We start from the raw sequence: 13,615 nt of genomic DNA, 5'->3' as shown, positions 1-13,615 counted from the left end.
TTTTTGCGTTTTCTCTTACACCCCTTCATGTTGCGCTCATTTTATAATAATAAGGCTATTAGTTTATGTCCAAAACAAATTCAAGAGGAAATCTAATTTGTCACATTAAAGCATAAATTTGAGACACCATTGGTTCATATTTTACATTTTTCCTATATATTTATATTATTTGGTACATTACATTTTCCTATATTTTTCAACGCATGCTCTTTGCTACAGCTAAACTAAACTAACCCTCATCTTACCATTTACCAAAAATAATTTTGAATAACTGAAGCTATCTCATGAGAAAGTTCAGTCTCCAAATTGAAATTCCAGTGAAAAAAGTGAGCAAAGAATATGGTTTTAGTAACCGCCCATGAAATATACTCCAAAAGAAAATAATGACTGAAGTACATATATGGCTGTAAAATACATCTTTAAAAACAACCATTTTTCTTACTCGACAACAATCTACATTTTCCAGCTGCTCCATCCTATTCCCAGGACTCGATTCTCTGGATGTAGCTGCAAGATCCTGAAATGCAACTCAACAAAATAATTGAATTCTTTACCGACATGTCAAACGTAATTAGCCGGAGGATCACGAAATGAATTTGTACTGTAAGAGAAAGTTAGCTTTCCTCGCCATCCAAAGTATAAACAGGAATTTGCCACAATTTAGTGTTCTTCTTTGGGTCATCGGTTAGACTGAGATCTGTATCATCTTCCTTGAAAGTCTTAATGAATGTTTTGGCTCCCATCAAGATAAGCCTCTCAATCATGAATAACTGGTAATTGTTATGAATCAAAGGATCCAAAATATGACTATAATTTGATGAATAAGCCAATTTGTACCTGAATGCAACCAAGAATATCAGGGTAAGTCACACATGTTATTAATTTCTCAATTGCTGTGATTTTTACTATTGTTTACACAGTTCAAGTTAATTAAGTCTTCACACTTGGCAAAGACATATGCAATTAGCTTTCATATACTGCCTTTCAAGCACAGAATTCAAACTGTTCTTTTCTTTTCCACCACTATCACCATATTATCAAATCCACAACCACTCACAAATAAAGCACTTGAGAAGCTCCTCTACAAAATTTTCATGCAACAACAGGTCATCCATGTCAGATATCAATCAACCCAAAATACCAGCACTGATTTCATTTACTCTATCTGATTTCAGTACACATTTTGTTGGTTACAGGCCAAAAAGCACCACAACTAAACAGACGTTGCAGAAAATTGAACTACTACTATCCTCCCTCCCCCAAAAGAAAAAAAAAAATCAATTTACCTAAAAAAAATACCTTGTACTAGAGCACCCAGAATGTCCTTGGTAGAGTAGAAAAGTGAAAGGATAGAAAAAGAAGAGTGGAAAAGTAAGATTTTGAGTGTGCTTAGTAGGAAATAAAAGCGATAAAGAAAATAACATGGATTATTATTTTCTACTCTAATCAAATGCATAAAAACATATCATTCTAAATTGGAATGATAAAATGAGAGAAAATCAGAAAGATGTAAGCATGCATTTTTTAAGATTTTCATTTTGTTTCTTTTATTTTACTATTCTACTAATCAATCTTTCCAACCAAACAAACTAATGGAAAGAAATATATATATTTTGTCTTTCTACTTTTCTCCAATTTTCCATCTCTTCGATTTTCTTTCCACCCTGCGCCCAAAGCTACTTTTGTAATCTTATTGAGTGAAGCTTACAATGTAAATCCCTAATGATATCCTCAAGGTGTTAATGGCTATAGAAATAAATCATTGACTGTTGCTTGCAAAAATGGGAAATAACAAAAGGTGCAATTATAACCATAAATAAATAAGAGGCGTTAAGGACTAATATCAGAATAAACTTTTTCCACACTACAAGACAAGGCCTATCATTCTCCCAGCAAGATACATTGTGATTCATACAATGATAACAAAAGATAAAATAAAAGGAAACCGTATGGAATGCATAACAAACCATCTTTTAGCATAAACTAGGAAAATTTAAAGACCAAACTTGGCACAATAGATATTCTCTTCATAGCTGAATTGGAAATAAGAAAGGTAAAATTGAATCTACATTAAGATGGAGTATATCCTAAGGGGTTCTAACGCTTGAACACATCAGAAGACTTGAATGATTTTACCTGACAGAAAGCGGCGAAAAAAATCCAGGTGTCCTCTCATTTGAAGCAATAAAAAGAGTTCGTCCAGATGGTACCCACTTCTGAATTCTGTGAAGGATAAATTCTGCACGGGTGTCCCTATCCAAATGAGGATGTAGGCTCCTTTTAACCCCATACCTATCCTTCCTTGTTTTTATTTTATCACCTCGGCGAACATGGATAGCATCATAGTCACCAAGGACTCTTTTAATCTGTGGACAGGAAACCAATAATTAGAGGAACACGGTCTTTGAATTAAACAAGTATTTCCAAAAAGAACAGAATATACTAAAACAGTTCTGCAGAAATTACTTGTAAAGAACAATTTATATCTTAGAATGGAGATGTTATCAAATTTGTTGTTCAATTTGCTAATGCTAGCTCATCAAATAATACATTGCAATAATAATATGAGTTACAAATCAAACATCATCTCTACATCATCCAAACCATTACTCAATAGAGAGGACATTTCATTCCTAACCTACGAAGAACAAACACGCCAGAAATCCCCTCGTACTGGTGTCAACACGTTGTCCGAAAATGGAGATGTAATCAGATTTGTTGTTCAATTTGCTAATGCTAGCTCATCAAATAATACATTGCAATAATAATATGAGATACAAATCAAATATCATCTCTACATCATCCAAACCATTAAACTATAGAGGACATTTCATTCCTAAACTATGAAGCACGGACAAGCTGGAAATCCCCTCGTACCAGTGTCGACACGGTGTTCGACACGCCGGAACATGTACCGGACACATCAGGATAGTCAAAAAAGAAAAAATCAGATACGGTCAAAACACGCATGGATACAGGATTTTGGTGGCTGAAAGTCGATGAAAACATCAAAATAGTGATAGAAAATACCTGTTTGAAACCCAGATTTACACTATATCGTTAAGATCTTCTCAAATCTAATCTGCTGCATGTGATTAGGAGGTAGAAAGAAATAAAACAAGGGTATTTTTTCAATATTCCGACACCATTGACGGCAGCCGGAATGACAGTGGTGACGCTTGTTCTGAGTTGAGGAAGAAAAAGAGATGGACAGAAAAGGAAATAAAGGTAGAGGAGAGAAATGAAGAGACTATTTTTTAAGAGTCTGACAAATAATAATGAGTTGGTTAAATTCTGCTATTAGTCCCAGTACTTTGCGAAATTTAATCCCTGTATTTTAATTTGGTCATTTTTAATACACTTTTCAAATTTTAAATTTTCAGTCCTCACTGCTAAATTCATTAAATTTTATTATTTCTAAAATCTGATGCGCCAAACATTATCATAACGCCATGTCACTAGTAATTGAATCTAACCAAATAAATTTAACAGCTACTGTTTGGATTAGAGCTAAAATTTCAAAATTCAAAATGTACAGGGACTAAAATTGACCAATTTGAAAGTATAGGGACTAAAATTGATCAAATTAAAGTACAAGGACTAAATTCACAACTTTTGCAAAATATAGGTACTCATAGCAGAATTTAACCTAATGAGTTATAGTTGTACATCATTAAATATTAATAAATTGGTTTGTATTCCAAAAATATATATTACTTAGATTTTTTTTAATATATTTGGAGTTAGGATATAAATAAATTATGTCATAGTAAAATATTTCAATATTTTAAAATTTAATTATATTAATAAAAATATCAATATATTTATTGAATATTAATATATACAAATATTTTTATTCTCGTGTCCTCATTTTTCAAAATTGCCAAATTGCCGTGTCTGTATTGTTTTGTACCCATATTGCGTGTCAGTGTCCGCGCTTCATAGTTCCTAACCAAGAGCTCAATCGTGAACCTTCAAGGATCAGGAATTATCACTTCATCCATCAAAATTATCACAACAAAATGGATAACCTCACCACTCCCTCAAATTCTATGCCAAACCTAAATGGATCAAGGGGTTCCTTCTTAATTATGAGCATCAAAAATTCAAAATTCCCTCGGTATTATTGCTGTATCCATATTAGATATAGCACGAAACATATCCATTAAATTTCAATATTCCTAAAATTAAGTGTCATTCTAGAATGGGGCAGATACCAGTCCAATTCATCTAATATGTTAGAGAACATATAAACACATACTTCTCTAAATATTTTTGTTCCATTTCCCTCAATTTCCTCAATTAGCTGACAAGGTCTGGAAGAAAATTTAAGGCAGGTTTGAGAGAGAAATCAAAAGGAAATTCTAATTTGACCTTATTATGAAGTCAGATGACTACTAAAGATGGTAACTTGATTAGCACTTAACCATCACACTATCTGTCTTGGTATTCATGCATTTGATTAACAAATTCGTTTGCGATTTTGTTTTACCCGTTAAAAGGAAAAAGTACATTCCAGCAGCCAGTAAATGCTAAGCAGGAAAGAGATTTGACTGGTTAATCAAATTATAGTTGAACGCCATCTAGAGAATTTTGAAGATAACATGGAAAAGAGGATTAAGTAACAAAAACCTGGTCAGCTGCAGTTCTTAACTTTTCTGCTGCCATTGAAGGAAGAAATGAGTATGGCAATAAAATAGCACTGCGGTTCTTTCGATCCTTGCACTCTGCAAACCTGAGTAATTATGACAGTTTAGTGCCACAGGGAACTTATAAGGATAGAACTACTAGAAGTTTGTTTTAAATATTGAGGACTACATAGAAGAAAATTTTACTTAATCTACAGCCCTTTCTGACTGCCCTCCGGGGCACTATGGTAGTTTAGGTCAACCATTGGTGCATAAGGAAAAGAGAATTAGCTGATCAATCACTTAATATCGAATCGTATGCCATTAAGTACCATGACAAAGGGCTTGCAGTTCGGTTAATGAGTAAGAGATTTGAGTAACGACTATCCTCTTTGAGGTCCACTCGTGTAAGTCCTTCCACATGGGCAACCCCCCTATCTCCCAACTTCATACTTGTCGATAGTATCAGATGCCATGCATCTGAATTGTCTAAGATTACAGGCACAGTTTCAGATATCAGGTCAATATCATATAAAGAATCCATGGTACAAGAGGATGCAGCCCACCTGCCAAATGAGAAAAGCAAGTTTAGATTGTCTAGTTCACTTCTTCACTGTTGAGATTACATGAATAAGGAAAATTGATACTTTACCTTCACATTTAGCTAGCAGTAAGATTAAAATTCACATAAGTAAAACATTACTTGAAAGAATAAATACAAAAATAACATCTAAAACTGTTAACTGAAAAGACAAAACTTCATAAAATTAACCTTTCCTCTGCAGTTACGTTGTCAACCTTATGAAGGATTCCCTTGTTATTGTGAATTGGATTGATACACATTCTAGAAGGCATCACAAAAGTTCTGCAATAGGAAATGCAACACCAGATGAATCATAAGAAAGTTGCATCTTTTGCTTCATGTACTGCATTATACATATATATATATATATTGTGTGTGTGTGCGTGTGCGTGTGTGTGTGTGTATATATATATATATATATATATATTCAGAATGCACCGTTAAGAATGCAAACATAGCCTTGAGCCACATGTTTGTAAATTAAAATTGAGTCTTCATTTTTCTTTTTGGTGAAACAAGAACCGACTCTTGATTCCATTGCTTTGTATTACCATTGCCAGCAACATCTCAAAGCTGAAAAATCTTGGAGTGTTTTCTATTTGTTTGAACCTCAGTGTTAGTTAACCAAGCTCTATTATTAAGAACCGCTAATCCCAAACTTCACAATTACATTTAGTAAGTCAAAATGGATAGTTACATCGACGATTAAACGCCAATATTCATTTTGGCAAGTAGATGGCATTGTTCCGATTCCTAATTCAATATCCAAAATACATGAAAACAAAAAATTTGACTCCATTTTTTTTCCTTGTTCATTTTACAAAGGGTAAGAAGGAAAGATCTTATCCTAGTGAATAAATTAAGGCAGCGGATGAAACGAAAATAAAAACAAAGCAAAAAAAAAAAGTAAAAGAAAGGCAACCGATTACCTGTTTAAAAAGATGGCTTCTTCAAGAGCACACCTGAGGCTAGACTCTTGATGACCCAAACCTTCACATGAATCACAGTGCTTTCCAGGGCAATCGATTCGGTCACCCCAGTACAAATACTTGTCATGGAGAGAGTGTTCCCTTGCTTTCTTTTTCAAATAGGTTTTGGCAGAGCTGAACCAAAATCGATTAGTGGAATTCAAGGAGGAAAACAGGAAAAGCAAAGCAATGGCAGTAATGCACCCCAAAATCATGACCGGAATTGGGGATCTTATTCTTGGTTTAAGCTTTAGGGCTTTGGGGGTTGCCATTGTTGAAGAGAAACAAGAAAAAGATGGATTTTGAGATTACGAGTGTCTCAATCTCCAAGCTCAGTCTCACTTCCGTTAGCTTTACGACCTCCTTCTGGTTCAGATCTCAGCTTTATGAAGGCCTTGCCCTCTTACACGTTATTTCTATACTTTACCAGTCATATCATAATTTTATCATTTTAATAAAATATTAATGACTATTTCATAATTGGTTTGGATTTGAAAATTGGTTTGCGGTCTCTCTAGTTTACTTTTTATGTTATATTACGTCCAAGTTAATTCGCTTGGTTTTTTAAAACCACCAGTGAGATAGACACGAAATACGTGTAGGATCATCATTAAAACTATCATATTTGTCGACCATCGATGAACTGATCGGATTAATCAACTAAAGTTAGCTTCAGTCATTATAATATTTTATTTTACTGTCATTGTTATTTTTACTTTCATCTAAATTTACCCTGAAAAAAAAACTGACAACTTAAATTGGACATGCTTTTGAGGGATGAATGAATGAGAAGTAATGGGTGGTATTTATGGTAAAGGAATGGCTAAAAAGTTTATTAAAAATAGCTTGAATATCCTTTAGGTTTCTCATTGACTTGTCTGGCCATGAATTGTGTCGAGAGGAGGTTGTTGGTTGATTGATTCATGCATGAATCATGTAAGGAGGTAGACGGTTTCTTGGGTAAAAGTTGAGAGTTGATTTTTAATTGTTTTACAAGTGTAAATACGTTTGAATAAATCTTCCAAAAGTTGATTTTAAGCTGCTCTTATGCCCTTGTCGAATTGGGCTTCTGTCCCCCTCATTTAGGACGATTTTTGTGACCTAATTACTTGTCAGATTTGTTCTTCAATTAAATCAACTTTAACTGGATCAAAGTGACCTTCTCTTTACCCAATTTGCTTTCCTTTGTCATTCAACAAAGATGAAATAAAGCTCATATTTATGTATAATTAAAATAAGCTTCTCAAATTATTAACTCCATGGTCCATCTACAACAATTAAATAAAGGAAATTATTATGTAACATGAAAAAATTAAATTATGCACAAATTTAAGACATAAAAGCATAAAATTGCATACTTTACTAAATCATGCCCAATATCTTAATGTGAACAAAATTCACCAAATTAACTGTCGAGTATTCAAGATTAACATAATTTTTAAGTAAAAATGTGACATAAACAACTATAAAAAAATCTATATAATTTAGAGTTTCAGATGATACCCAGTATGAGACGCATCACTGTACATCACATAATCTTTCCCAGACTCTGGCTGAATCAGAACAAGCATTTGACTCAACATGGACTTAAGCTTTTCAAAACTCTCTTGCCAGTCCACTTGAAAGGGGCACTTTTCCTCAACAGCTTGGTTATTGGAGCTGCAATTAAGGAAAATCCCTCCACAAACCTCCTATAATAACAGGCCAATCCTAGGAAACTTTGAATTTCACTAATGTTCTTAGGTTGTTTCTAGTCCAAGATTGCCTCGATCTTCTTTAGGTCGATACAAATACCCTCAGCCTATACCACGTGTCCCAACAATATCACCTCATGGAGCCAAAACTCACAGTTACTCAATTTGGCATATAACAGTGTCTCTTGAAGAATATGCAGAACCACTCTTAGGTGTCCATCATGTTCCTCTTCAATCTTGGAATAGATCAAGATGTCGTCGATGAAGACTATAACAAGCTGAGTAAGGTAGGGCTAAAAAATTTGATTCATTAGGTACATAAAGGTTGCCAGAGCGTTCGTGAGACCAAAAGGCATCACAAGGAACTCGTAGTGACCATATTGAGTCCTGAAAGTGATCTTAGGAACATCCATCTCTTTCACTTTCAACTTATAGTATCCAGACCTTAAATCGATCTTAGAGAATACGTTAGCCCCTCTAAACTGATTGAATAAATCATCGATCCTCGATAAAGGGTATCGATTCTTTACGGTCAACTTGTTCAATTGCCGATAATCAATGTGTAACCTCATGGATCCATCCTTCTTCTTTACAAATAGAACAAGAGCTCCCCATGGCGACACACTTGGCCTGATGAATCCATGATCCAAAAGTTCTTGTAATTGTGCCTTAAGTTCCACTAGCTCTTTAGATTCCATACGATATGGGGCAATGGACACTAGAGTTGTACCTGTCAACAAATCAATGCCAAAATTTCGGCAATGAGGGAAGAAGAAATCAGCAATATGGTTTTATGGTGACTAGGGGTTGCGATAGCAAAACAGTGCAGCGGTAAAAGACTTCTGGCAGTAGAAAAAGCTAGTTGTGACGGTTGTTGCGGTGTTGGGATTGCTCTGATGAAAAGTTTACGGCGATAATAGGAGGTATTTGTGACAAGAAAGGAAAATTAGGGAGAACTTTTAAGATTTGAGGCCGACAGTGAAGAGAAAGAAAGTAAGTGGCTAGGGTTGAAGCTAGTTGCTAAAATGGTGTGAAAAATATGATGGTAAATAGGAGTTTATATACTAATAGATTAGGGTAAATTTGTAGCAAAAAATTAGCTACAATGGGCTACTTGGGCAGCAAGGTATGGAGGGAAAAAAAATGGCAACAATTTTAGGGTTTTGAGGGACCCTTTGAATAACAATAGGTTGGTAATTTCCTCCTCTTCACTATTTTGGGCCTCGAGCCCAAAATGTAATTATTTCATGTACTGAAGAATTAAACTGAACCAAAAAGTAAACGGATTAGTACATAGGCCAATTTGACCCTCTTATTAAACATAAACAATTAAAATCAAAATTAAAATTTTCTTTTGGATTACTTAGAAATTAAAAAAATTACATCAAATTAAATTCCCAGTAAAAGTTGGATGGGTCACAAATAGTCCTACTTAAATTTCAATCTCCTTGGACAGAATTAATTTAATGTACTAATTCAAGAAAAATAATTTCTAAATATGTCATTTATTAAAAAAAAAAGAAAAATCAAAGGCCAGTTAAATTGAAAGAGGTTTCAACTCGCTCAACTTCACAATCGTAATAGTGTTTGAGACATTGACAATTAACTTTAAATATACCTTCCTTGTTGTCGTGTAATTCTACTACTCCATATGGATAAACTTTGTGAATTGCGTAAGGTCCAGTCATCAGGATTTGAACTTTTTAGGAAATAATCTTAGCCTCGAATTAAACAACAAAACTTTTTAATTGTAACAGCCCGATTTTAGCTCTAGTCAGAACAGTGGTTTTGAAACCTCTATTTCGGGGTTGGAGAAATTATTTTAATGTTATTTTATGTGTTATAGCATGATTATATGAGTGCATGAAAATTTTGGTGAAATAATTTTAGCAATTTCATGCTTAATTGCGAAAAATGACTAAATCGCATAAAGAGCATAAGTTGTGATTTGCTAGCTAAATATGTTAAATTGCTAGAGAACCATAACTGGGGGAGTTAAAGTGCAAATAGACCCATTTTATAGGCTTGGCTGGCCATAGAGACAAATAGGAGTAGAAAAGTCAAAGTTAGGTGTAGTTAGTAGCTTAATTTTGACAAAAAATAAAACAAAAAGAAAAGGGATGTCATCTTTTCATCTTTCTTCCTTCCTCCACCAAAAATATCAGCAAAATAGGGGTTTTGAGAGCTCAAATTTTCAGCAACTTCCATCCCTTGCAAGTAAGTGATTTTGATGATTATTTTTGTTGATTTTTGTGTTTTTGGGACCCTTGTAGCATGAGCTAACTAAAGGGGGGCTATTTTGCAAAATGAATGAAAGCCTAGGGTTTTACCATGAGAGTATCTATGATATTTGCTGAAATTTTATGGAAAAAAATGAATCTTAGTTGTTTAATAAACAACTTTTCTGAAGTGGTGTTTATGAAAAACACCTAAAAAGGACTAGTTTGTAGTAATTGTAAAATAGATAGTAATGTGGTGAAATAATGGGGTTTTTATAAGAGTAAAAAAGGTTCGGCTAGGCTTAAGACATGAAGAAATTCGATAAAAATCGATTTTCGAGCCTAGGGGTAAAATGGTCATTTTGTGAAAGTTTAGGGGTAAAATGGTCATTTTGCCAAAAATGTGAATTTTTTATTGTGTAAATTTTGTTTAGTGATTAAATGAGTGAATTTCATCATTTTAGATCAAGGAACCGAGATTCAGGCTTAAATCGAAAAGTACGAGGTTATGGACTAAAATGGCATAATTAGCCGAAACTGCATTCGAGGTAAATCCGTGTGATTAAATAACATGATATCCATGCTATTGTTAATATACTTGAAAATCTATCTTGTTATGATTGTATTAAATTTTATGTTGATAATATTGTATATGAGAAAGTGATGCCAAATTGTTAATAACATTTATGTGTTGATTAAATGCTTGGAAATTTGATGGAATATGATATTCCATTGGAACGAGTAAGTTGTACGTAAATAATGCAAACTAAATGTTATCATGCATTACATCATTAGTTCGGCATGAATTGTTGAGTTGTGATGAGAACGTGAATTATGAGAATTAATGTAACAAAGACTTCCGGTTGAACATTTGGAATAGACTTGATTATTCATACCATGACATTGGGTGATATGTGTGCTAGTGTAAGACATGTCTGGGACATGCATCGGCCTCGAGATATACAAGCTAGTGTAAGACCTGTCTAGGACATGGCGTCAGCTTGTTGTGTGTCAGTGTTAGACTTGTCTGGGACATGGCATCGACACCGATAGATGAGAGCCAGCGTAAGACCTGTCTAGGACATGGCATCGGCCTCGATATATGAAAGTCAGTGTCAGACCTGTCTAGGACATGGCATCGACTTTGATGTGTTAGCCAGTGTAAGACTATATCTGGGACATAGCATCGGCATCTTATCCCATGTTTGGGGCTAATGAATATCCTGTAGTATTCCAAATGATTCAACAGAAGATTTATGATTTATAATGAAATAAGAGAACTTATGACCATGTGGTGAGTGGTACAGATACTTACATGAAATTGATGAGATGTGAATTCAATTAATGAATATGAGCATGTAGAGTAAACAGGTATGTATGCCAAGCTCATGAGAAATAATTTCGATTTATGATGCACATTTGGTGAAGATGTAATTAGGTAATTCATGCCTATGAGAATGATTTTGTGATGGCCTTGTGATTGTAGGTCTATACTTATGATGTATAAATATGTATCTTTACCAATGTGGTGAAAATGAATTAATAAGGAGTGATAAACTTAGTATCATTAACTTACACTAAAACAGTTTTGGACAGCAGCCATAGTACGACTTTGGAAATCTACCAAACATTATGGAAATTGAGTTAGAGGCTGAAGAAAATAAAAAATTAAAGCTTAATGAGTCTAGTTTCACATAAAATAAACATTGTAAGCAAAAGAGTTTCATATTATGAAATATTTAAATTGTTGTGTGACATAGTTAGAATGATTTCGAAATCCTCTGTCCTGATTTGGGAAAATCATTAAAAATTTTAAAAAAAATAATTATGGGTTAAAGTTTACATGATTAGAATCCTTAATGAGGCTATTTTCAAAGGAAAGAAATGGGAACCTCATTTGAATCCCGTGTGAGGAGTTAATTAATTTTTAGTAAGGAAAGGTGGAAGCTGTGAAGCAGCAGAACAGGGGTGACTTTGAAGAATAAACTGTACTAATTGGCTAAACCAAAAATTCTAAAAATTTTACGGTAAGAAGATATATGAGTCTAATTTCTGGGAAAATTTTTGGATCTTAATTTGGAGTCTCGTAACTCTAGATATAACTAATTTAGTGACTATGACTCGAGAAAATAGCTTGACCAGAACATAGGTAAAAAGGCAATTATCATAGTATTACCTTGAGATCATGTTGTAAGAATTGGTGGAAGCATATATTAGAAATTTCAAGTGAGTGGCATGTATAGGGATCTAGTTTATTGACATGTATTATTATGCTTTGGCCAAATGTATTGGCTTATATTGAGTTATACGTATATGGCCATGAGATGTGGCTCATATTGATTATGGCTTGTAAACCTAGCTATTCGTGCCATGTCTAATGTTTATGATGTGATTATGTTTATTTTCCATGCATGGTTGGTAACCATAGTATAATGGTAGAAGTGATCATCAAAATTACAAGTCTTATGAATGTGAATTAAGGAATCTAGACTTGGTATTGCATAAGTAGATGCATTGCTTGTAAGAGGACATGTTAATGTTATGAATATGTCTAAATAAAGAGTGTTTAATCACTAAAATGAGGCCATGAATTGTGGTTTTAATATGTATAAGGTTCTAAGGGTATATGGGTAACATGAAGTCTTGGAAAACAACCTAAATGTTGACTACACGGTCATATGTCTCAACCGTGTGAGAGACACGGCCTGGAGACAAGGGTGTGTGGCCCGACCGTGTGGTTCGACTTGCATGTTGATGTCATAAACAAAGAGTTACATGGCCTGAGGACACGGGCGTGCACCTATGTCCACACAGGTGTGTGACCCTGTTTTAGGGGAAAATTTTCTAAGTTTTCCTGAAACTTCTCAAGTTCTCGGTTTAGTCCCTAATCAGTCTTGATGTATGTTTTAGGCTTCGTAGACCCAAATAAGGGATGACATGCATGTGTTTGAAAAGTTTTGAATTAAAAGAAATTTTATGGCCCAGTTTTTTGCATGTTTGTGAATGATTAAGTCCGGTAATGCCTCGTACCCTGTTCCAGCATCAGACACGGGTAAGGGGTGTTACATTGACCTTCTCTGAATTCACAAGGTTGTCTATGGTTATTATGCCATCTCTTAGTCTTTTCTTTATACATCTTGGCATTTTTGTACAAAAACAACCTCAACTCCTTAAGCTCATCAAGTTGTAACGTTCTTCCCTCACCGACTTGCTTTAGATCTAGGTTTAATTGTTTCAAGGCCCAATGAGCTTTATTTTCCAACTCAAGCGTCAAATGACATGCCTTTCCAAAGATTAACCGAGTCATTCCTAACAGTGTCTTAAAAGCTATACGATAGGCCCATAAAGCATCATTAAGCCTTCAAAACCAATCTTTTCTATTAGGTTGCACCACCTTCTCAAGGATTCCTTTGATCTCAAGGTTTACTCATTCAACTTGCCAATTTGACTGTAGATGATAGGCAGTGTCGATTTTGTGTTTCACGTCGTACTTGTCAAGCAACCACTTAAGCCATTTATTTAT

The 13,615-nt window shown here is 34.3% G+C and overlaps 1 protein-coding gene across 1 annotated transcript; it reads right to left on the bottom strand.

Moving 5' to 3' along the window:
• Positions 1-261: 261 nt before the first annotated feature.
• Positions 262-6,682, bottom strand: LOC108461208 (uncharacterized). Its single transcript, XM_017760961.2, has 6 exons — positions 6,141-6,682; positions 5,401-5,493; positions 4,961-5,194; positions 4,633-4,735; positions 2,137-2,366; positions 262-837 (listed from the first exon to the last, which is right to left on the bottom strand). The coding sequence occupies exons 1-6, from the start codon at positions 6,449-6,451 to the stop codon at positions 615-617; spliced, it is 1,194 nt and encodes a 397-aa protein (XP_017616450.1). The 5' UTR covers positions 6,452-6,682; the 3' UTR covers positions 262-614.
• Between the last annotated feature and the right edge of the window lie 6,933 nt (positions 6,683-13,615).

This window comes from Gossypium arboreum, chromosome 2 (genome assembly GCF_025698485.1).
Source record: "Gossypium arboreum isolate Shixiya-1 chromosome 2, ASM2569848v2, whole genome shotgun sequence".
NCBI lineage: Eukaryota > Viridiplantae > Streptophyta > Magnoliopsida > Malvales > Malvaceae > Gossypium > Gossypium arboreum.
The sequence above is the reverse complement of the archived record's forward strand: the minus strand, read 5'-3'. Positions and strand labels throughout refer to the sequence as shown.

Coding starts and splice junctions, on each gene's coding strand:
- LOC108461208 (XM_017760961.2), bottom strand. CDS start 6,451: ATGGCAACCCCCAAAGCCCTAAAGCTTAAACCAAGAATAAGATCCCCA. Junction 5,494..6,140: donor GAAGCCATCTTTTTAAACAG/GTAATCGGTTGC, acceptor TTCCTATTGCAG/AACTTTTGTGATGCCTTCTA. Junction 838..2,136: donor TTTTCGCCGCTTTCTGTCAG/GTAAAATCATTC, acceptor GGTTGCATTCAG/GTACAAATTGGCTTATTCAT.